Source organism: Bos javanicus, chromosome 9 (assembly GCF_032452875.1).
Source record: "Bos javanicus breed banteng chromosome 9, ARS-OSU_banteng_1.0, whole genome shotgun sequence".
In the NCBI taxonomy this organism is placed as follows: domain Eukaryota; kingdom Metazoa; phylum Chordata; class Mammalia; order Artiodactyla; family Bovidae; genus Bos; species Bos javanicus.
In genome coordinates this window covers 67,482,244-67,506,565 of record NC_083876.1, presented here as the reverse complement: position 1 = coordinate 67,506,565, position 24,322 = coordinate 67,482,244, and the positions used below count along the sequence as shown (strand labels likewise).

The 24,322-nt window shown below is 36.6% G+C and overlaps 1 protein-coding gene across 1 annotated transcript in view; it reads right to left on the bottom strand.

Annotated features, from left to right (window-relative positions):
* The window catches only part of LAMA2 (laminin subunit alpha 2), a 706,382-nt gene that overhangs the window by 211,779 nt on the left and 470,281 nt on the right, over nt 1-24,322 (bottom strand). Inside the window, exons 23-29 of the mRNA XM_061427935.1 lie at nt 22,270-22,506; nt 20,873-21,016; nt 20,005-20,184; nt 19,693-19,881; nt 19,476-19,609; nt 15,742-15,859; nt 7,020-7,154 (exon numbers count right to left, since the gene is read on the bottom strand). Of these exons, the coding sequence (XP_061283919.1) occupies nt 7,020-7,154; nt 15,742-15,859; nt 19,476-19,609; nt 19,693-19,881; nt 20,005-20,184; nt 20,873-21,016; nt 22,270-22,506 (1,137 nt within the window). The remainder of the gene's footprint in view (nt 1-7,019; nt 7,155-15,741; nt 15,860-19,475; nt 19,610-19,692; nt 19,882-20,004; nt 20,185-20,872; nt 21,017-22,269; nt 22,507-24,322) is intronic.

The following is a 24,322-nucleotide window of genomic DNA, read 5'->3' as shown; positions in this document are numbered from 1 at the left end:
AATACTTATTAAAAAATGCCTCAAGAATGAATAAACAAGTGAGCCTAAGTTCAAAACCTACTCTATTAATTTAACCTTGTTAATTGTGGCTCATAATTCTACCTGCCAGGCTCTTTTTGATTATTGACAGCATCCAACACTTTACATCATCTGAATATTTGATAGATTTCATTCAAATCACTGAAAAAGATTTTGAACATGACGGGGTCAAACACAAATCCTATGCCTCATCAATGGAGACATCTCTAGAGCTTATTCTAGGTTATGCTGTTTAGCAGCTTCTACATCCACTGAACCTGTTAACTGATCACTATTTGGCCTATATTTTCAGCCCTGTTTGTGAGCATATAATGAAATGTTCTATCAAATGCCCATCTGAACAAACCAGAGTTTGAACCATAGATCTGACTCTTAGGCTTATGACTTAAGCAAATTATTTAATTTCTCTCAGCATCATTTTATCAGCTGTATTAGAAGGAATAATCCTTTCTCATCAATTTATTGTAAGAATAAATGAGAAAAGATTATCTACAGTGGCAAGCCCTGGTTCTGGTACATACATAAAGTTGGACACATAGTAGCTGTTAATCTTTTTTACTAAGTTTGACACATCATTTATTACATTCTCTGATGAATGTGAAATTATACTGAGAATCATGGAACTATGGTCTCAGATGTTATATACATCGTAACTCAAGCAATTAGCCTGATACGTCTTATTTTAAGGGAACTTATTCTGATAGCTAATAAACATTATGTTTCACTGGAGATCAAACTCAATCTGTTTCTTACATTCTACTTTCCTTTTTAAAACATGGTATGACACTTTATTGTTCTCCATCCTGTGACAAATTTCATATTTTCACGATTTTGCAAATTTTTTTCATATACAGCTCTTAATCACATTGCAGATTCTATTAATACACTGGGGTAAAATTCACCTGGACCTTCAAAATCACACTCATTCCATCAGCTAAAAGTATGATTACTCTCACCCATAATCAGCAAGTATTATTTTGTACTAGATTTGAAACCTGATTCTAATACTTTTTACTGAAGGCTCTGTAAGTTACTTAAAATTTTTTAGGATTAATTTTCAGAGTTGTAATAAAATACTAATAATTTCTACCTTGGTAAGATAGATTAAATAAGATAAGGTTTATTTTAAAAAGACTTAAACACAGTAGATTCTAGTTATGAGTTTACTGAAGATGGAACTAATTGCTTAACCATGGAGACTGAGTGTTACAGACAACACAGCAGGTCAATGATAGAGATTTACTTTATCCTTTCATTTTAAAATAAGAATTGTGATAGAGTAAAAATAATATTTTCACAACTTGTTTAGTCTTGAGAAAGTTATTTGTGCCACCTGAGATTTCAATATTCCCATGTAAAATGTTGGAGAAATAATATTGACTATGTAAGTCACTCAGTCATGTTCTACTTTTTGTGATCTTATGGACTATAGCCTGCCAGGCTCTCTGTTTGTGGGATTTCCCAAGCAAGAATACTGGAGTGGGTTGTCATTTCCTCCTCCAGGGGATCTTTCCAACCCAGGGATCGAACCAGTGTTTCTTATGTTTCCTGGGTTCTTTACCACTAGTGGCACCTGGGAAGCCCAATATTGACTATAGGTTTAGTGAAAATTCAATGAGAATATATATGTGTATAAAAAGACAAAGCTATAGATGTGTTATATAAACTCTTAAAACTCTGACTATCTTATCTATTTTTATGATTGCGTGCGTGTGTGTGTATGTGTGTGTGTGTGTGTATGGATCAGTATTAAATCACCTACCTCTTCTCCCCCTTCTGGCATGAGGTTCAATATTTTGTAGGTTTTACTATTTCATTTTGAAGAAAGTTTTCCTTAAGAGGCAATGGTAACTTAGATATTGGTAATAACATGCCTATGTGTAGGATTTATTAGCATCTACGAAGAAGCAACAGCTCTCTTGTAAGTGTCATTAAGAATTATTAAGAGGGTAGTTATAAAGTGATGTGAGTTTTATTTTACAGGTGAAATGTTTAGCTTGTGAAATTTTCTACAGTATTTTTCTACTCTTTATTTCTGAAGAAAGGAATAAAGGAAAAGAAAAAACAAGATAAGAGAAAATCTGGCATAGCATTAGATATAGCAATGCTTTTTACAATAATTTTTGATTAATTATCATCTGGCTCTTAGACTATAAATGGTGGATAATATGTATGGTAATTAACATCTTTATTATTATTAATCATCATAGCCATAACTTCTACTATAGAGCTTATCATGTGCCAAGTAACGTTCTAAGCCTTTTACCTAGCATTTCATTGAATCCATAGAAAAACTCTATGATTCAGTACTATTATTATCTTCATTTTATAAATGAGGAAATTAAGACGCCATTGAGGTTAAATAAGTTGACTAAGCTTACACAGCCCATAATGGATGAAGCCAGAATTTGAATCAAGGCAGTCCGACCAGAGTCATGTTTATAACCACCATGCCAACATAGAGGGTATTGCACTGTGTAGTGGATATGATATTTAACTGGGAAACACAGTAAAAATAGTAAAGAAATCTGTATGCTTCAGTTGCTTCAGATATAGCATTGGAGTAATCATAGTTATTTCCTATTTGTCTCATGAAGTGTTTCAAAGATGAGCAAAGTTGCCTAACCTCAAAAGTTGTAAGCTCCCTGATGGAAAATATAAAAATTCAGACCACAATAATTTATACTAGCTGTGTATGTCTGATGCATTTATGTATTTATTTTGATTTCACATAGGGATATCTCAGAAAATAGAGCTTACAGTAAGAATTGTTGGCCCAAAAGTGGTTATAATAATCAGTTGGTCAAAAGAGTACGGACAGTATAAATACAACAACTTTTATCTGAAATAAAAATGAAATTAAACTGTATCTTTTATGAGGACTTCTAAATTATTCATTGTTGTTCAGCTGCTAAGTTGTGTCTGATTCTTGGTGACCCTGTGAACTGCAGGACATCAGGCTTCCTTGTCCTTGACCATCTTCTGGAGTTTGCTCAAACTCATGTCCATTGAGTCAGTGAAGCTAGCCAACTATCTTATCCTCTGCCGCCCACCTTCTCCTCCTGCCCTCAATTTTTCCCAGCATCATATGGAGTGACATTACTATTATAATTTACAGTGAAGATAGCATAAGAAAGAAAAATGTATTTAATTCTCACTTAAGAATGTATGTTAACCACCTCTGAAATTATCTATTGAATTTTACTGGCCAGAAAGTTGGGAAAAAACATTACCCTTAAACCAAATGACAATTATTTCAAGAATTCAAGGATGGTTAGTATCTACACCTCCACTCCAGTCCTCACAAATAAGCATATTATAAATTTCCATATTCTGTCTTGATTGAAAGAAGATAGTCTTTAAGAAGTCAGGAATAAAAAGTTGTCTTAATAGGATGAAAATTATTTATGTTAAACTATTCGCCAGAATTGTACTTTGTGATAAAAGATCTGAGTCATTCTTATTAAAATCATTAATAAGATAGGAAGCTGACCACCCTTCTATATAACATTTTTTGAGACTTAAAGCAAAACTATGTAAGTATTATATGAGAGATAGCTCTGGCAAGGAAGACACATATATAGTTTTTTGAAAATATTGTAAATATAAAAATAACTGAATCAACTAAGAAATGTCTAGAGCTAGAAAGAAAGTAGTTGAATGTTAAAAAACATGTAAAAAATCTATTTTGTCAATATTTACCAGTAATGACCAGTTAATAAATACATTGAAATAAAAAATATAATGCTTACCATTAATAAGAAAATGTAAGATACGTGGCAATAATTTTAACATAAGAAATGCATAGCCCATATAGGTAATACTAAAAAAACTATGAAACATAAAATGTTTGAAAGTAAAGAGTATCATATTCTTAAGGTTTAGGGAGGATAATTCAATAGTGTAAAGATGATGATTGTTTATGAACTGCTTAATACACTTCAAATAAAAATTCTAGTGCTATTTTTTGGGGAAGAGAGGAAATAGTGAATCAAAATGTCATTTGAAAGAATATATAAGTACAATAAGCTAAGAAAATTAGAAAAAGAAGTGTAGCAAACAGCCTTGCTTTACTAGAATTTATAATTTACCATAAAATGAAGGTAATCAGGGCATTATAATAGGAACTAAAATGTAAGGAGAAAAGAATAGATGCTCTTTAAAACATATCTTAACACGAGTAAAAGAAATAAGTATATATTCAGACACCATGATGTGTCAAGGAGAAAAGGAAATATTATTAAGTAAATATTTCTTTAAAGTAACATATTTGAAGAAAAATTATCTCCCCACATTATAATAAATTCTGGAAAGATTAAAAAGTTGGATCTAAAATGTAATCATAGAAATAATGGTAAATACTATGCAATCTCAGTATAGATATTGAAAGTCATTGCCTGGGGGAGATCACCATGAGAATGAATATTGTTAGAGAAGCAAATTGCTCCAAGGATTCTGTCCTAGGAATATCAATGTATTGATTTCAGGTAATGAGGAGAAAACAGAAAAGAAAACTATCAAAGAGCAGAATTTACCAAGAAAATCCGGAGAATACCATGTCCAGAAAATTAAACTGAACAAAAGCTTCAAGAGGAATGGGTGACTCAGAGCAGCAAACACTGCTAATAAATCAAATACAATGAAGACCTGAACACTAATCGTTCAGGTCAGTAAATGAGTAGTAATAAGAAAAATGAACATTACAAAGCAGCGATAATAAAGAAGGCTCATGGATATTATGCTAAGTCACTTCAGTTGTGTCCAACTCTGTGTGACCCCATAGACAGCAGCCCACCAGGCTCCCCCATCCCTGGAATTCTCCAGGCAAGAACACTGGAGTGGGTTGCCATTTCCTTCTGCAATGCAGGAAAGTGAAAAGTGAAAGTGAAGTTGCTCAGTCGTGTCCGACTCCCAGCGACCCCATGGACTGCAGCCCATCAGGCTCCTCCATCCATGGGACTTTCCAGGCAAGAGTACTGGAGTGGGGTGCCATTGCCTTCTCCACATGGATATTAAGCTGGTTAGAAAGTGAGGGCATGGGAGTCACAAGGAACGATAAAAGATGTGAATGTCAATGATGAGACTAAAAATGTTGACACTGAAGTATTAAGAAATGAAAAGTGAAGTCACTCAGTCATGTTCAACTCTTTGCAACTCCATGGACTACATAGTCCACGGAATTTTCCAGGGCAGAATAATGGAATGGGTAGCCATTTCCAGTCAAAGGAGAGGGTGGTTTACCTTGAGACTATAGAAGCTCTCAGTTCCTGATAATGACAAGTTCTTGGAAAGGCTCGTGGAGTGAGGACAAGACACTAAAGTTAAGGGTGTGGAGGAGTTCATTTTATGGGCATCAGAATCAGTAGGAATTATGACAGAAGTGGTGCTACAGTGAATGGCAATGATGCAAATGAAAAATCTTCCAGGAATGTGGTAGGTGACCTGAGGGTTAGAATGTGGCTTCAACAAGCAGGTACAGTGGGCAAATGAATGGAGACGTGAGATTCAAAGCTGGGGGTTGTTACAGAAGAGAAAAGGGTGATATGAAAGTGGCCCCACCTTCAGGCTCAGGGGAATGAAGAGTGTGAGAAAAAACAGTGGCTTTCACTTGAGAGCATGGCTGGGGAGCAATGTGTTGGGAAACCGCGTTTCACTTTGAGCAAATGAAGAGGAAATCAAGGGAAGAGGGAGATTATGTAGGGATTTTGCTGATTTCTGGTCATGAGTTCCACAAGGCTCCACGGGGGTTTCAGAAGACTAGAAGAGGTGGTGAAGGAATTCAGCAGAGATACCCAGAGCTGTGTGGGATTAGATTTTGGGGGCCCCAAGTGGTGACATGGAAAACTTGAATTTCTCCACAGTCCTGATTGCTCCAGGGATGAGAAAATGGGGTTTTAGCAGGAATATCACAACAATAAAAAAAAAAAAAGAGCAATTAAAAATTCTTTAAAAAGTTAAATTATGGGATATCAAATCAAAGACTGTAAAGATTGTAAAGACTAGCAACATAATATGCTCATGATATGTACATTTTTTTAAAAATTCAGGACATAAAACTACACCTGTGGTATCATATAAATCTTCTTTATAAGAAAATACATAAAATTGGTGGGAAACACATAAAATATTAAATGTCTATCTTGAATTTTTGATGACTTTTTTCCTTAATACTTTTCTATAATTTATTAATTTCTTACAAAGAGTTTATTTTTAATTATAATCAGAAAAAAAAACCCTTGTGATTCTGCTGCTGCTAAATCGCTTCAGTCGTGTCTGACTCTGTGCGACCCCATAGACGGCAGCCCACCAGGCTCCCCTGTCCCTGGGATTCTCCAGGCAAGAACACTGGAGTGGGTTGCCATTTCCTTTTCCAATGCATGAAAGTGAAAAGTGAAAGTGAAGTCGTTCAGTCATGTCTGACTCTTCACGACCCGATGGACTGCAGCCTACCAGGCTCCTCCATCCATGGGATTTTCCAGACAGGAGTACTGGAGTGGGGTGCCATTGCCTTCTCCGATTCTGGTACTTGTCTAAGATGCTGTTGGTATTAATATACTATTTCTTGATATAAGCAGTGATTTTTCCAGTTATAATTTTTAAATTATTTTTTAAAATGCATAGCAGTCCATGGGGTTGCTAAGAGTCAGACACGACTGAGCGACTTCACTTTACTTTTCACTTTCATGCATTGGAGAAGGAAATGGCAACCCACTCCAGTATTCTTGCCTGGAGAATCTCAGGGATGGGGGAGCCTGGTGGGCTGCCATCTATGGGGTCGCACAGAGTCGGACACGACTGAAGTGACTTAGCAGCAGCAGCACGATGTCTTTTCTTCAAATAATTCTTACACACACACACTCACACATATATGTATACAATTAAGTTCCCTGCAGGTTAGCTGATCTCTGCACTCAGTTTATGAATATGTGTAAGGAGAAACGAGAACGTGGGCTTTATTCAAGAAAGGCTCAGGTGAATACCTGGCATATGGAGGTTTCAGGGTCACACAGGTTGCTATGTCCATGACACTGACAAGGAACACAGGTTCCCAGGGTTGCTCCAGGGGTGCGGCCACCCGGCTCAGAACGCAGTCGATAAAATCCTGGCGTGCATGTCTGAAAGAAAAAGGAGCCAATTAGGAGAGCCAACTTGGAAAGCTTTCTTTAGCAAAACTTGGGTTCTTCAGTAGTAAAAAAGAAAGATATTTTTCGTCCCATCAGTGGGAAAGGCAACACCACTTACAAACAGTGAATGTCACTTTTGATTTCTAATGCGTATTTCTGCCTGGTCCATCAAGTATACAGGCAGCATCTGTGTTATCAGATGTTAGCAAAGGAAAGTTGTCATTTGCAAATACCACTCAGCCTGAGCAAACTTCACATAGTCTTTTTTCTTGAGGAAGAAGTTTGTTTTTAAATAAAATTGTCATATGGCCTAAAGAGAGAATCCCAGTGTCCTTGACAACCTAAAAGCTGTCTCTACTGTGCTTGATGGGTAGCTAGCAAACGTCCAATGAGACTCAGCAAAAAATTAAATAATAAAAAGTATTGCAGTTGCATTATTTATATAGGTATAATTTAAAGACTATAAAAGTAAGAAATTCAAAATAATAAGAGCTTTACATGTCTTGGGAATATCAGGCCACCAATAAAATGTATTTTTTCTTGATGTAGTTTTTTTCATCTTGCAATAAAAATCTGAGGGCAAACAGGAAACTGCTAACAAAGCTGACACATGCAAAATCAAGGCTTCCATCTTCATTCGGGTGTATTATGTAAATTTATCAAGAAACATCACTGGCTCTTTGGAAGAAAGCCCATCGCTCTGAAGAGGAAATGAGAATAGTCCTGTGTTCTGGGCTCAGATCTCTTATTATGCAAAGCTGCTGCATTTATCAGCCATTGTTGATTTATGAGTAAGAGGTAGGAGCTAGTTTTTCAGATTCCACTAAAGATTATGAAGGGATGTTATCCATGTCAACTTTTTTCCATAGGATATCTTGCTCCCACTGATGAGAAAAGTGACTGCTGAATAAGCAGGGGAAAATATTAAATTAAGAACTTCTTTATGCCTTTGCATTCCTTTGGTTCTAAACCAAAAGAACCAAACCAGGGTGGAGTAGGTAGAGGTTCCTTAGAAAAAGAAAACGATCAATAATCTGCACTCTCTTGTTTGTTTTGATTTGGATAACGTGAGAGTACTTCAATTAAGCACTTAAGATTCTCTCTGCTTTTATCTTGGTCTGTAGGAAATTCTAATGAGATATAATAATGTCCTGGATGTGAGCAAGCTGATAGAACCAGGAATAGTATTCAAAATATTTGGAGTCCTATTTATCTTATAGTGGAAGAATCAGATACTTGAATAAGTTTATTCATATTATTCAAAATCAAGGTTCATTTTTGCTATTGTTACCAAGTAAGGTCTGGAAATTATGGCTCAGGAATTCATTTAAGCATAATTGAGGCAACAATCTAAGGTGTATTTAAAAATGTTACACAGCGTAGGTTGTTCCAACTCTGGTGCATGCTGACTGTAGAATAAAATTGGATTTTTTTTGTATAGATTTTATCCTTGGATACCCATATACTTACTGTTATTTTACTGGTATATTTTCTTGGGGAGGGGGTGTCTTTAAAGATCACACAAACTGAGAGTTCCTAGCTCTATTTTTTAAATCAAACAGAAGTTTAAAACAGGTCTTACAAGAAGAATAACATTAAGAGATAGTCATTTTCATTGAGGAGTCATATGCAATTCAATGTTATGGACTGAAATCTAAAGGAGCCCTGGCAGGTGAAATTTACTGTAATATACCCAATTTCTCTTATTGCTATGGCTCTTCTCTGGAAAGAGCAGGACAAAGTAGAAAAGCACTCCAGGGGGAGTACAAGTCTGGGCTTCAACTCAAGCTCTATGTGGAAGCTTCTAGGCCTGTCTCTGTGATTCTCAACCCTGGCTGCACACAGAATCGTCTGAGGAGCTTTAAATACTGACACCTGGCTCTGCCCCCAGAGATTCTCATATAATTGGTGGAAAGCTGGGCCAGTGTTGGTTGTAAAACTCACAGGAGGGTCTAATAAGCAGCCAGGATTGAGAATTACTGGCACGCTCCTCGCTCTCTGCTGGAAATGTGTGTCTTTGAAGGGCATACAGACTCTGGCACTGTGACATCAATGAATATAGAAACCTTGACTTTCCAAGTTTGTTTTGCCTGAGGGATACAGGCAAATCACTTGGTGTCATTGAGATGTGGTTTCCTCATCCCACAAATGAGCATATGTATTAACTCAGTTGTTTTCTGAAGTTTCTACAGTTCTAACACTCCAGATTAATTGTGTGTCTTTACAGATCAAATTTCTAAGAGTTAGCAAAAAAAAAAAAAAAAAGACTACTCCACAATACAAGAGAAATTTAAAACACTTTGTAAAGGAATGTAAATGCATTTATTCCTCTTTAATCTCCTACTCTTGTGGATCTTATTTGTACTTTTTTAATCTGTTTTTCACATTGCTGAGGATGCTTTTTAAAATCAGATGTTTTTCTTCTCAGTCAACTAGGGCAAAATTCATGAGAATCATTATGTTTGAGTTGAGAACAAAAGAGGAAAGATAATAGCTACTTTTTAAAGTCCTGTTTAAAAATCCATTCTGGAACAAAATAAAAAAATTATTGAAAGGCAAGTAAATAAACACGGTCCTAATCTTATCCCTTTTTTTCTTAACTCAAACTTTCCCCAAATTCTCTTCTTCTCTTGTGCAGAAATTATTCAGAGCTCAATTTTCTTCTGCTCTCCTTCCATGTTTGTCTTCATAATATGGTATTCCATCAAAATGTTAGAACTGAACTGTACAAAAATGTGGGAGGGAGGAGAAAAGGGAATGTGAGACAAAGGAAGTAGAAAGCCAACATGCTCCAGGTGTGAGGTTACACAACACCCCTCTGTCCTCCTCAGAGTTTAATAAAAATAGACACTTCTGCTGTTGCTAGTAAAAAACACTCTCTCGTATCTTTACATGGGTTTTACAATCAGACAATCCTGGGTTTATTTCCTGTTCTACCACTTACTACAGATGACTTGTACAGATTTTAAATACTATGGACTGAAGTTTCCTCACCTGGAATGTAAGGGTGTTGCAGAACTTAGTGGCTGACTAGTAATGTATCTGGGGCTTCCCAGGTGGCACTAGTGGTAAAGAACCTGCCTGCCAATGCAGCAGACATAAGAGACGTTGGTTTGATCCTTGGGTTGGGAAGATCCCCTGGAGAAGGACCTGACAACCTACTTCAGTATTCTTGTCTGGAGAATCCAATGGACAGAGAAGCCTAGCAGGCTATAGTCCATAGAGTCACAAAAAGTTGGACATGACTGAAGTGACTTAGCATGCATGCACACATTCATGTATCTAGGTTTTTTGAGCCAGGTTTAAATAGCTGTTCACTGTCTTCTAACTGTGTGATAAAAGGCAGGTTTCCTAACCTGCCTGGGCTTTCATTTCCTCACCCATAAAATGAGAATCACAATACACTCAATGTTGGTGTCAGTATATTAGGGAATGCACATAACGTTTTGAAGGATACAGTAAGCTCTCAATAAATGGTCAGTTGTGTGTGTGTTTTTTAACAGGGTTGCTGTGAGGATTAAATGAGATGATGTGTGTGTGCAGTGCTTGATTTTTAATAAATCAATGAGTTGTTTCTATTCCAGATAACTTTTTAGTCATTGAGAATATACTAAAAAAAAAAAAAAGCCAATGGTGATTGTTCTTTACTGCATTGAGAAACACACTTACAACGTATGCCACTTACCCTACCATGTTCCTTAATATTTAATGAATATGAAGAGTCTTTGGGTCTTCCATGTACAATGAAAATGGTAAAGGACATCCCCAGAAGCATGCATGTATAAGAAAAAAAGTCTGTCTTACTATTTTGTCTTTTGAGTGTTATGAGCTGGTAATAGGTATACATTGAGTATTTAAAAAACGTATTTTTGGCAGTCACCTGACAGTTTGTGAGAGGTGATCCAGTATATACTAACCATTTAGCCATGAGTCAGAAGCACTATTAAAACATGGTGGAAGGGGAAAGATGATTAAATGAACAAAACATCACCAAGAGATTATCTGTGAATATCTGATTTCCATGGTCTTATTGCAGAGATCCACATATTCAACAATGAATAGTTTCAGTTTCTGCATACACCCTAACCTGAGATTAGGTCAGTTGAGAAAACAATGTTAACTGAGGTAATAGTGAGGAGCAGCTTAGGTAAAGTATGGTAATCTAAATGGCTCCCACAACAGCAAAAGTGATAAGGAAATTGTGTTTTTTATTTGATATCTATCTAAAGGTACCCAGTCTCTACTTCTAATGATAAATTATAAAAAGTAATCATTTCTAGAACTGACATTTTCAATGAACAGGGCTATAGTATTATAATCCTACAGGTAATAGACAATGCTAGGTCCTCACAACTGGCTGTATGGTAACTAACACTTAATTTTGTTTATTTGCAACCACATTTCTGTATAAAAACATGAAATGAGTAGCTTGTAAATGCATATGTCTCTAGAATACCTTACATTTGGTGAAAATATTGTAAAGGAATTGCTTTGTGTATTCACGACCCAAAGCATATGTTACTAGAATGGGATGTATTATTTTAAACCTGTCCTTAGTTCTTGCTTTGATGATGAGATTTTATGCCTGAGTAATTACACTTTAGAATCAAGATGAATTATAAACAAGATGCATAATGGATTAGAGGCAATGGGTTGTGGAGAAAACCTCAGGTACCTTATTATAAGAGATTGGTCTTTATTCTCTAATCTTGCCACTAAAGATATTACTTTAATTATTGTCTGTCCATAGGAGTTTAAGTGAAATTCACAGGACATAGGTGAAGCCACCAATGCAGATCATAGTTTGTATGTATATCTAGTTTTTCTTGATTTTTTTCATATAATATTTGCTTTATTTGTGCTAATTTATATTTTCATATAATGATGGAAATTTACTACAATTAATAGGAAAGTACATTTTAGAATATACTATTTAAAAGCTTGTTGATTATAATAAGATGAGTTTTAACATTTAAAATCTGGAATGGAAGGTGTGTGCATGTGTGTGTGTGTGAAAGTAGATTGCATTAAAATCATTTGCTTCTTTGCTAATATTTTTCTTTATAAGGGAAGAGTATTCTTTTAAATAAATGCAGAAAACATAGCTGTAGTGAGTTTCTTTTCGAGATATCTAAAGGTCAATCTTGATTACTTACTCAATATGTTGTATAGAAAAATAATATCATAGAACCAGAGAATGTTGGAACTACAAAACCCAACCTGTAATTTTATAGATTGGCTAACTATATAATAACTAAGGCCGATAGCAATTAAGGGATTGACCAAGGTCACACAGTGAGACAGCAGTGCAGGCCAACATTCCTTGGGATAAATAAAATTCCACCTTTTGTCTAGAAAAATCTCAAATTCTTTCTTTTATCTTTTTTCATGCTCATTGTAAAGGTAGCATATTCTGTATGTGCCTTTTTTACTCTCTCATTTTTTCACATCTCCACTGTGTGTACATATGGATATTTCACACATATTGGGTTGTGATTTTAAGTACAATATACATACTTATTGTGCTAAGTCACTCAGTTGCGTCTAACTATTTGTGACCCTATGGTCTGTAGCCCAGCAGGCTCCTCTGTCCATGGTTTTTTCCAGGAAAGAATACTGGAGCAGGTTGCCATTTGCTATTCCAGGGATATAGTTACTGGTGTATGTGCAAAAGTATACATGTGTATGAAGGAGTTATGACAATAAGGAGATGGATTATTTGTTCATTCAAATAAATATTGCCATTCAGAGCAGTCACAGAGCTAAAAATTTATTCCAAAAATATTTCACAGATATTTACAGTTATTCTTATGAAATGGTTTTATGACTATGTGAAATTCATATGATGATAGCTAAGTTGAATGGCACTTCAATTTACAATGGAGATTTTATATTTATATTTTCATTTACATTAATCCACATGATGATTGTACAAGTTAAAAAAAAAAAAACCCAAAGTCCAATAACAAAAAGCAAATGCCCTGTTCATCTGGAGGAGTTAGGCAGGATTCACCCAAACCAAATGCCTTTCTATTTTCATCATATCATGCCACCTCTCAGGAGAGTCATGTTCATTGTTTTAAAGTTGTATTTCACCTGCCTTGCAAACCATACTTAATAGAACTTCTCAAATCCTATTTACAAAAGCTATACAAAATTATAGTCCTTCCTCATTATCTGCCAGGAGATTAGTTCCAGGAGTCTCCATTGATCCTGAAATCTGACTCGGCTCTCTCATATCCATGGATTCAGCATTAGTGGATTTAAGCAACCACAGATGGAATTTTTGATTGCAGTTGGTTGGATCCATGGAATGGAAACTGGTGGAGGGCCCACTGTATATTTACTGAAAAAATTCATACATAAGTGGATCCAGGCAGTTCTAAGTTGTTCAAGGGTCCACTATATTTATAAATAAATACACAGATGTATAACTATTTATTCTAGTAATAATACTATTAACCACATTAACTAATAATGACTCCACCAGGCACTGTGATAAGTGCTTAAGTTCTAGTTCATTTAGTCTTTCTGTGATTCTTGGGCAGTAGATGCGAGAGATGTTAAAAATATCTAACTGGTGTGTGGGGGTGCCATCAACCGATCTAAGAGGAAAGAATTTGTGCTGTAGAGCTGGAGCAAGCTGTGGAGGCCCTTCCTGGGCCAGCCAGTTGCTGCATTGAGGGGTCTGAAGGAGATGGACCGGGTGTGGTGGCAGTTACTCGGGGTCTTGGGGATTTACCAGCTGAAGCCAAAGCAGGTTTATAAGCTGCACAAGGCCTCAGTCTTAGTATACAATGAAGTAGAGATTCAAACCCAGGCCAGGTTGTCAACAATTTCACCTTTCCCTAGATCATACCCTGAATCTGCCTGCAATGCAGGAGTACCCAGGAGACCCGAGTTTGATTCCTTGGTCGGGAAGATCCCCCTGGAGAAGGAGATGGCAACCCACTACAGTGTTCTTGCCTGGAGAATTCCATGAACAGAGGAGCCTGGCAGGCTACAGTTTAGCCTTGTGCAGCTTATAAACCTGCTTTGGCTTCAGCTGGTAAATCCCCAAGACCCTAGTAACTGCCTGCACACTCGGTCCCTCTCCCTCAGACCCCTCAGTGCAGCAACTGGCTGGCCTGGGAGGGGCCTCCATGGCTTGCTCCAGCTCTACAGCACAAATTCTTTCTTCTTAGATTGGTTTATAGGGTTGCAAAGAGTTGGACGTGACTGAAGTGACTTCAGTTCAGTCACAGTGTGCCAGACTTCCCTGTCCTTCACCAACTCCAAGAGCTTCCTCAAACTCATGTCCATCAAGTTGGTGCTACCATCCAGCCATCTCATCCTCTGTCATCCCCTTCTCCTCCTGCCTTCAATCTTTCCCAGCACCAGAGTCTTTTCCAAGGAGTTAGTTCTTTGCATCAGGTGGCCAAAGTACTGGAGTTTCAGCTTCAACATCAGTCCTTCTAATGAATATTCAGAACTGATTTCCTTTAGGATTGACTGGTTGCATCTCCTTGCAATCCAAGGGACTCTCAAGAGTCTTCTCCAGCACCACAGTTCAAAAGCATCAATTCTTCAGCACTCAGCTTTCTTTGTAGTCCAACTCTCACATCCATACATGACTACTGGAAAAACTGTAGCTTTGACTAGATGGACCTTTGTTGGCAAAGTAATGTCTCTGCTTTTTAAAATGTTGTCTAGGTTGGTGATAGCTTTTCTTCCAAGGAGCAAGAGTCTTTTAATTTCATGGAAGTGACTTAGTACAGCACTATTAAGATTTAATATTTTTAACAGTTAAATTGGTTCAGTTGGTAAAGAATTGGCCTACAATGCAGGAGAGCCAGGTTCCATCTCTGAGTCAGGAAGACCCTCTGGAGAGGACATGGCAGCCCACTCCAGTATTCTTGCCTGGGAAATCTCATGGACAGAGGAGCCTGGTGGGCTATAGTCCATTGGCAGAGTTGAACACGACTTAGCAGCTAAACCACCACCACAAAGTAAAGATCTAGAAAATTCACCAGTTCTGAAGATAGTCAAAGGAATACCTCAGAAAGTAACAAATGCAGTTTTAAAAATATAATGACTGAAGGAGAGTGGCACTGCTGGAACAGTGCCAGCTATATGTCCTTCTGAGAAGCCTATATTAAAGGGAAAAGTCTGATATTTATTGCCTAAGTTCTGACATACTGTATTTTAAAATAATCTCTCAAATTCTCTCAAATCCCAATATAATCTTATCTCATAATCACTGAAGTTTCAATGTCTCTCACTGTTCATAAAAAAGTGCCAAGAAAACAGATCAGATGCAGTAAGTGGGCCTTAAGAAAACATTATTTCCTGTTTCATATTTTTACAAATCTTTTAATTTTTATTAAATATTTCCCTTGAGTCATGAGTCCTACTTCTAGCAAACAATAACATCATCTTCTTCTTACTGCAATCACATACTATGAGTGGAAGGTCAAATAAAGTAGGTTGAAGGTATGCTTGAAAGTAAAACCGATTGCATTAAAGGTGGTCCTGGGAGTATTTCCATTCAGCTGGTTAAGTAAGTCGGGCTTAAGCAGGTTAGTTGGAGCCAGCTTACCTCACAGGACAAGCCAGAATAGCCTGGGGGACAATCACATTTTTCTATCAAGTGAGCTGGAGGAGTCACTGCTGTGATGCGTCCTGGTTCAGCTACCTCCATTGAGATTTCAGAAATCCTGGAAACAGTGAGCAAATACTTAGATGGCAGTACCAGTAAATTAAGCTTACCTAGCAAATACTCAATCCTGCAAGAAGGGTCTTCCCAAGGTTTTGTTAACAACCACAAACTCATTCTTTGTTTTGGAGCTGCTAAATTTTAGGGGCTCCATGTTCCACATCTTACTCCTGCATTTTTGCTTCCTCAAAGGGTGAGATTCCACATTAGCAAAATATTCACATAAATCATAAAGTGTTTGGGAAATTAGATGTCTGATGTCCTGTTGAGAAGTTATTATAAAGAGTTTTCCCTCCGCTTCTAAAAATGTGAGTGGCTTCAGGTAGACATGGCCAATTAATTAGATATTTTCATTCTTTCAAAGAGACAACTCAAGGTCATTCTCTGTTGGCAAATCTCCTGTCATTACTAGTGAAATTGCTTTTACTTTGCAACTGGTCCCAATTTCTTGCTCTTGAATCTCTGAACATTCTTTCAAGAACTTTAGAAAACCACCTAGAAAACAATGCTTGAGCATATTACAGTAATATTGATCTCTTTTTGAAGATAAAGAACCTCTCAAATTAGTCTTTCCTTCAACTAACTTAATCCACATTTCCTATTGGTGGAAAGGTCCTTGTAATTGAAAAAAATTATTCACAGTGAAAATACTGATACCTTTTGCAGTAATTTGAAATTATACATTAAAAATATATGCAGTCCATAAACTCAGACTATTTCATGACTGACTAACTGGTAACATGAAATGTTCTGCAAATAAACTTTTAAATGAGACAATGAATAGTTTTGCTTCAATAAAAGGCACCTCTAAAAGCTTAAGGAGCTTGAATCATAAACTTTATAACAAGCATAGGTAGGTTTTATTGGTACTGAATTATGAATGCACATTCTGATTTGGCTCCTATTGTAATCTGGGATCTGAAGACCAGCCAGCCTTTATGAAACACATGTTCAGTTAAAATTCAGATTTCATTCTCCTCTTCTTGTAGATGCACAGCATTTGTGATATGTAAATAAGCCACTCCCCTCCTTTAAGGAGGACTCTGCATTCTCTGGAGTAAGAAGGTAACCTGGTGTTTGTTGAGAAATCATCTCTGCTGTTATCTCAAGGTATTCTATAACCTGAGGAGTTACTAGCATCATCTTCCCTTCTCTGGCACATACACACACACAACAGACTAGTGAGTATTTAAAAATCAAATGGAACCTGAATGGTGTTAGCAATAGACATTTCTGCAACACGTTATCTTTTTTTTCCCCTGGGGAATGAGAGACTGACTGTTTTGCCTGAATCAGGGAATTAGCCAAATTCAGACTTCTATGTAAATGAATACTAAAAAACAAAGTTGTTAAGATCTTCAAATAAATTTTTGTAGGAGAGTACAAAAGCAAAGAAAAAAGGAAATTTCAGCGTTAACATGTACAAAGTTGGAATCTCAAACCACATGTATAAAAAACTCTTTGCTTCTGAGACTTTCTAAATTTGTAACTGAATAAAGAAGTGGGGTTCTGTCTTAACTATGTTGAGAGGAAGACTCAAACATATTTCTGATCTTTGTCAAAATTCTTTGTCTTACAAAATCAAGTGCTGACCCACTGTTTATTTGTTTTTATCGTTACTAGGTGTTCACTCTAGTTTTTATTGACTCTAGAAAAAGTGAAGTATTTACTTATTTTAGTGTTTTTTAAAAAGGAAATCCTAAGCCAAAGGATATTATCTAGTGAGGTATATGAAATAAAGTGATAAGAGAAAGGGACTTATGGGAAAAAGCAGTCTTAAGGTGCAGAAAGGTGGGATCAGTGTGAGAGGTGAAAAAAGCATGATGAAAAATGCAGGACAACATCATTTCTAACAGATCTACTAACAAAATATTCTGTGTGCTAGCAAACTTTTTTTTTATTAAGCAGGGAACAATTTTCAAAATAACATATTTGCACACTCACAAGGTTACTTGCTTTCTTCTACAACATGTGAACCTGTTTGGCTTCTGTCACCTAATTTATATTTTTTATTCTAAAATAATTAACAATATAATTGACAAGATATTTTGGTTCATGCTTTTTAAAATTATTTCATGGAAAGAATCTCCTGCTTGGGATTGACATATACACATTTTTATATTTAAAATATCAATAGATAACCAACAAAGATCTACGATTAAAAAAAAGAACCTCCTGTCAGAAATAAGAAATATGAAAAAGAAATCAAAGCAATACAGACTTGAAAGTGAATTTTGGTCCTTGATTTGGTCTCTACTTCTGGTATAATCAGAAGAGCAATATGGATCTTCTGCAATAAAGAAAGGATTTTCTGCCACATGCTTAATAATGGAAACATTTGAAACATGGTATTTTTAGATTCATTGATTTGTCAATGAGAGGGTTCATAATTTTCTCTTGCTTTCCTGCACTGATCTACTATTTTGTTACATAAGATTATTTTTAAACATCTATTGATTTCATATTCTTATAATAGAGACACTAACACGCCAGAGAAACTGAGACTATGTGTATAATCTCAACTTTCTGCCTCCACAGTAAACATTTAGCTACATCTGTACAGTTCCTCATTCTATCTCATTAGATAAGTTTTCGTTATACTTGAGGCACATGACCTCAAGTAAACGTGTACTCACGATGTTGAAGTACCACAACTTCTCCATTATTTATTTTCTCTTTATTCTATCATTTTTATGTATATCTTGCTGCTAATTCTTCCCCCTCCCCGGTCCCATGGTATATAAACATGCTTACTTGTCTCTCAGATTAAACAATCAGCCCTTGACCTTTGACATTTCCTCTTTCTTCCCTTTTACAATTTTATTCACAGAAAACAATAGTCTCCACTCATAATATTAGATTCATTGTGTCCCATTCATTCCTCAAAACTTTGAGGCTCTTACTGCCCTAGAACTTCACTAAAACTGGTATTGTAATTGTTACTGGTGATTCTAACTTTCAAAGAGCTTCATTTTAATTGTCCTCTTTGGGTCATTAAAAGACCATACCCACACCTTTATAGTATTCTCATCCTTTGGCTTTCATGACAGTCATTTTTGCTCTTCTTCTGTGTACTTTCTTATTCAATGTGATCCCCAGTCTTTTCACATCATAAGGCAGAGGGAAGATGGCTATATCATATCACACATTGGAGTGAACAGGTGCGAATGGCAGAGGGAAGATGGCTATATCGTATTACACACTGGAGTGTGTAATGCATATGGTTGGAAGAGACAGGACCAACTTGGCCCTGCCCAGTTCCCCTGAGGGTGGAAGGAGGACACTTTCTCAGCAATCTCACAACGTATTTATAGCCCAGCAGCAAACTCTCTCTACCTTGCAGGACATCTTCTCCTGAATTTTTGCTTAGCATCTGAAATTCACCATGTTGAGGATCAGTTCAATATCTGCCCCCTTAATCTTGCTTCTGGTTCTGTGTCTCTTGTTGGGGAAATGGTGGTGATAACTCACACCAGGTGACCTGGATGTCATTCTTGACTAGTCTTCTATCATCACACCAGCAACCCAACTTCTAAATCTTTCTTGTCTGACATCTCACTGATCTTTCTTACAGACTCAAGAAGAAGAAACTAACTTGGATATTTATTATAGTTTACCTGCTTTGTCTCATGATATTTCCATATGTAGCCTTGATAAGAATATAATGGATATCATATAGTACATCCAGGAAGTCTTCACGGGTCACAGTTCTGCTGATTCGAGGATCATCACCATAATATTTCCATTCTTTCTGTTAACGAGAAAAGAAACCACTGTGAAGAAACTCAGTGCAAATGCATTGGCAACATGGCACCCAACACCTAACCACCTTACCTCTGTCATTTCAATTTCATGCCTAGTCAATTGGCCAATCAGAGGAGCAGCCATATGCCTGATGATAATCCTTGCATGAGCAGGAGTTCCACCTCGAATGATAACTTGTGGGTTGTATGTAGAGAAACCTGTCTCTTCCCTAGCCTCAAAATAGATGGTGTACCTGAGTTTACCGCCATAGGCCATCAACTGACAAAATAAAATGAGAAATGATGAGTTAGATAACTCTCCGAATAGCCTTATTCTAAAAACCTTTTAGAAAAAAGCCTTATTCATTTTGCTCTCATGTGACTTCAACATTCTTGTCCTTACCTTCTTTCCTTCAAATTGTTCTGGAAGTTTCCAATAAAAAGGTTCCAAATGGAGCTCTTGTCTCACCAGATCCATGTGTGCAACGATCTCCGGATGCTGAAAAATGATGCCTTTTGTAGTTGTGTGCTGCAGGGCCTCATCCACCAGTGGCAGGATGGTCTGCTCAGGCTTCAGCGTTACCTGTGTGGGATAAAAACACAGCAGGGTGTTAAGTGTAAGTCTTTGGAGGCCTCCTCTAAAGGACTGTGTGTCTATTTGTGGCCCTGTCCCCATATGATGAAGTGTTCTCATGAGAAACATAACTCATGGGCAATGAAGACAGGAGAGGCGATAAACCCTTAGGACTTGTTTGCCTAGGGAAATCTACAACATCTGTGCAACTGGTCTTTCACACTAACAAAAAGCAGAGTTGAAAAGTAGGAAGGGTTAAAGGAAAATTAAGGTTAAAAATGAACATTTTTCCATCCTAACGAGTGACAATTCTCTAAGGCTGGTTGGAATAAATGAGCAACCAGTTCAGATTTTCACTACATGAGCACACATCTACTTTCTTGCTCTAATGCTCTCACTCTGCAGAAGGCAGCTTCTTCCCATCCCCAGACATAACATTTCCCTTATAATGTTTTCCTTGCTCACTTGGCATCTATTTCCTTATCCACAGTAAATGAATACTTTTAAAGAAAGAATAAAAAAGGTGTCTACTCCAATCATCTAATGGCACATGGCCCCTCTACCAGTTCTAAATGAGCACAGGGGAAAAGGTTACTTAAACGTTTTGCCATTTCCTCCTGCCCCTTGGTGCCTGGCTAAAAGACACCAGCAGGAACTAACGTTATACCATTACATGGCTCAGCAGGTCCTTACTCACCCACGTACGGATCAGTCCTTTTGCTTCAGAGCACTGAGTAGTGGCGCCAAAGCAATAGCAGCTGCTGCAGCCAAGTGGGTTCTTGGCCTCAAGTCCGAATTTGCCAGGCCGGCACCTGTCACAGTGGATCCCTTCCACATTCACCTGAAGAAAGAGGAGAGTTCTTCAGAGTCCATATGGGGAAGTTGTGAGAGAAATAAACTCAAGAATAAATAACAGGAGAATGTTTTAAAGAAAATGAAACAAAAAATAAATAAAAGAACACTGAATATTAAATTCACATCTCAAATAGCAGAGTAGGTAATCTCTTTGTTAGCATGTCATTGGTCTAAAAAAACACTTTATTTATAACTACATACATTATTAAGAATATTGTATATTATTTTCTTTTACATTTAAGCAGCACATTTCCTACTATTCCACTGTGAGGATTATGAAAGAGTCATTAGAATTTTGAAAGTGAAATGAAATTCCACTGATTCCCAAACTTTGATGTGATGCAAAGTTGTGAAAAGCAAGAAAGATGTTAAAATATAGATTCATATAGTTATTTTGGAATGCTGAATATACACACATATAGCATGTATTAAATATAATATATAACCATAATATGTAATAATGCACCATCATACTTTTTGTTTTGTCTAGGACTTTTAATGGCAGAAGCTTCCATTTTCCTAAATACTCAAGAATCTTCACAACCCCTCCAGATTTCACCTTCCTGTTTCCTTGGACCCTCTTTGCATAGACTTTTCTTGAAAATATACTAATGCTTCTGACCCAGTCTTTACTGCATTTATCCTGGGATTGATTTTCCAGAAATATCTTAGGGGGAAAAAATCCTTCTTATCATTTTTAATCAACTGTTTTCTACATCATTTAGCAGTATTAATGAGGGCTGGAATTTGCATACAGTCACTGTTTGTAATGTCAGTGTTTATACTTGAAGAAATTTTACTGAACTTCCACAGCAGTAAATATATTTTTCAGTGTACAGTGATTGTGGGTTAATTTGAAGAGTAATTTTTTTAAAAAATAAACTTTATCATTTAGCTGTGGTTTTCTCTAGTGATGCTTAAGAGAACTGACTTCTTTTCCCTTCCAGATTATTCTTGTTTAAGAAAAGTAAATACGTAAAGAGAAACTAAACTTTACTTTCGAAAATACATCATTCATTTGAGCTAGGGAAAAAAAAAATTGGGTTCTGGTTGAAAATAAGTTCTTAAAAAGCAGTGCTTATCTGTATATCAGGAAAAGTCTCTGCGTCTGGCAATGAATTTTCGTATGTCCTTCTTTTCAGCTTAATGATGCAGGAATAAATAACTGAAGTTAAAACAGCAATGCACATAGAACTGAGTAAGGTTTTTTTTTCCTTCCTAAATTTCAGCAGCGCATACCTTACAAGTACACTGCCCAGTCTGATCGACGCAGGAGCATTTTTTAGTCTCTAAATCACAGGTTGAGTCATCAGTCCCTGACAGGAAGCAGTCACAGGGACTGCAGTGAGGGTAGTTCCAGTGACCTCGAGTGCACTCTGTACATTTTGCACCAGAGAATTTTGGATGACACTTGCACTGGCCCGTGTTTAGATCGCACTGGAAATCCAAGGAGCCTACTGAGCTGCAGTTACAAGCCTACAGAGGAGATGAAAATAGCAACAATTAATACCATTTCACAGGCAATATCTTTAAATTTTAATTCTAATGCTTCTATGCTTCCATTAAGTACATATTAATCATGTGTCTGTTATATGCTTTGTACTGTTCTAGCTGAGTCGCTTGGGAAACACTGGTGAACATAATGCTAAAATTGCTTCCTGCACTTACTAAAATATATGAGTGTCCAGAAACCATAAAGCTATTGAATAAGAAAGAAACTGCATTTTCTCTCTTTGTGTTGAGGAGGAGTTAGGTATAGATTTTCTTCAAACACCTCTTGTTTCAAAGAGTGAACTTCTGACAAAGCCATTTTACCTTATCATTTCCTTTTTACAGCATTTAGTGTTTAGAGACATATATTACAGTTTAATCAAGGGAAAGAATATATAAATATAACACAATGGAATAAGCATGATATAATAGGCGAAGTGCAAAATCCTATGAGAGTATACAAAAAGTACCAAACCAGATGTGGGGAAGCCAGGAAGAATTTAGAGGAAAAATGATACTAGGGTTTTTTTTTAGAGTTAAGTTTTGCAGACAGGCCCAATTTGAAGTGTCTTGCCAGTAACCTTTTTTTCTTCTTCCTAGATATACTAGATATATATATATATCTAGTATATATATATAGATATTCCTAGATATATTCTCATAATTTATATAATATGATATCTTGCTAGAAATTTATACAAGTTTGAGTCTTTTAAAAAATTAATTTACTGGAATATGGTGAACTCTTTCAGTTTGAGAATACAATTGTTTTTTAATTCAGTACTATTTCTTCAACTTTGTTTTTGATTTTTACTTCTGTTCTAATTTATCAATTTTCTTCTTCAGAATCACCTGTAATTCTTGAAGTACATAATTTCTATCTGTCAAATCTATAATTTACTAATGTCTTCTGTAGTCATCTCCCTATTTGCCTCTCACATTTGTTCTCCATTTTGTCCTTGCTATCCTAACACAGTGAAAATTCTGTTGTATGTATATAACATCAATGCTTATTTTAATTACAGTATTGCATTTTTAGCTTCTTTTCAATACTTTTTTTGTTTCATCTCAGCAGCAATTTTCAATTTGCTGCTCATCCACATATCTCGTCTTCTATTCCTTAAGGCTTTCTGCTTCTGATTTAGAGCTCAAAGCTCCTTGAATTTAAATGAAAATTTAAGTGAATTACTAAAATGTTATTTAAGATCTTGGAATACATCATTTTCAGAGATCAGCTGTGCCAAGGATCTCTCTGCTGTCTCTGAGCTCTAAACTCACTCCTCTTTGCCTTGTTTTATGACATTACAGTTAGACCTCTACGGACATTTCCCCCTGGCCAGTAACAGAATGTTAAACTTAGTCTTTAGAGGGTCCAGGAGAGACCCAAATAAGGCCATGGTCATGGAAAGACATTTCTCTTCTGGGTTGTGGTTCTTCATTACTATCATCATCACTATTATTTACTTATTTAGCATGGGAGCCCGGAGGCCCATAAAGAATCCCAAGCTGTGCCATCAGGCCACTCTCTCCCCTGCTGTTTAGGTCTGCACTCAAGCACTGACCATGACAGGCTGCTTCTCAGCAGCTCCAGCAAGTCTGCATCCTCCAGTAACGATGGGCAGTGTCTATAGGCCAGCACTTGCCCATAAACTCTGGCAAGTTATTTATTATCGTTGTTGTTGTTGCTGTTGTACCACCAGCAGGCTGTGTAGCCCTGTGGTTGCCACAGTCTCTTCAAAGATGTCTGAACCCAAGTATTGTTGGGAGTGGAGAACGGGGGAAGACCTTGCTTCCTTTACAG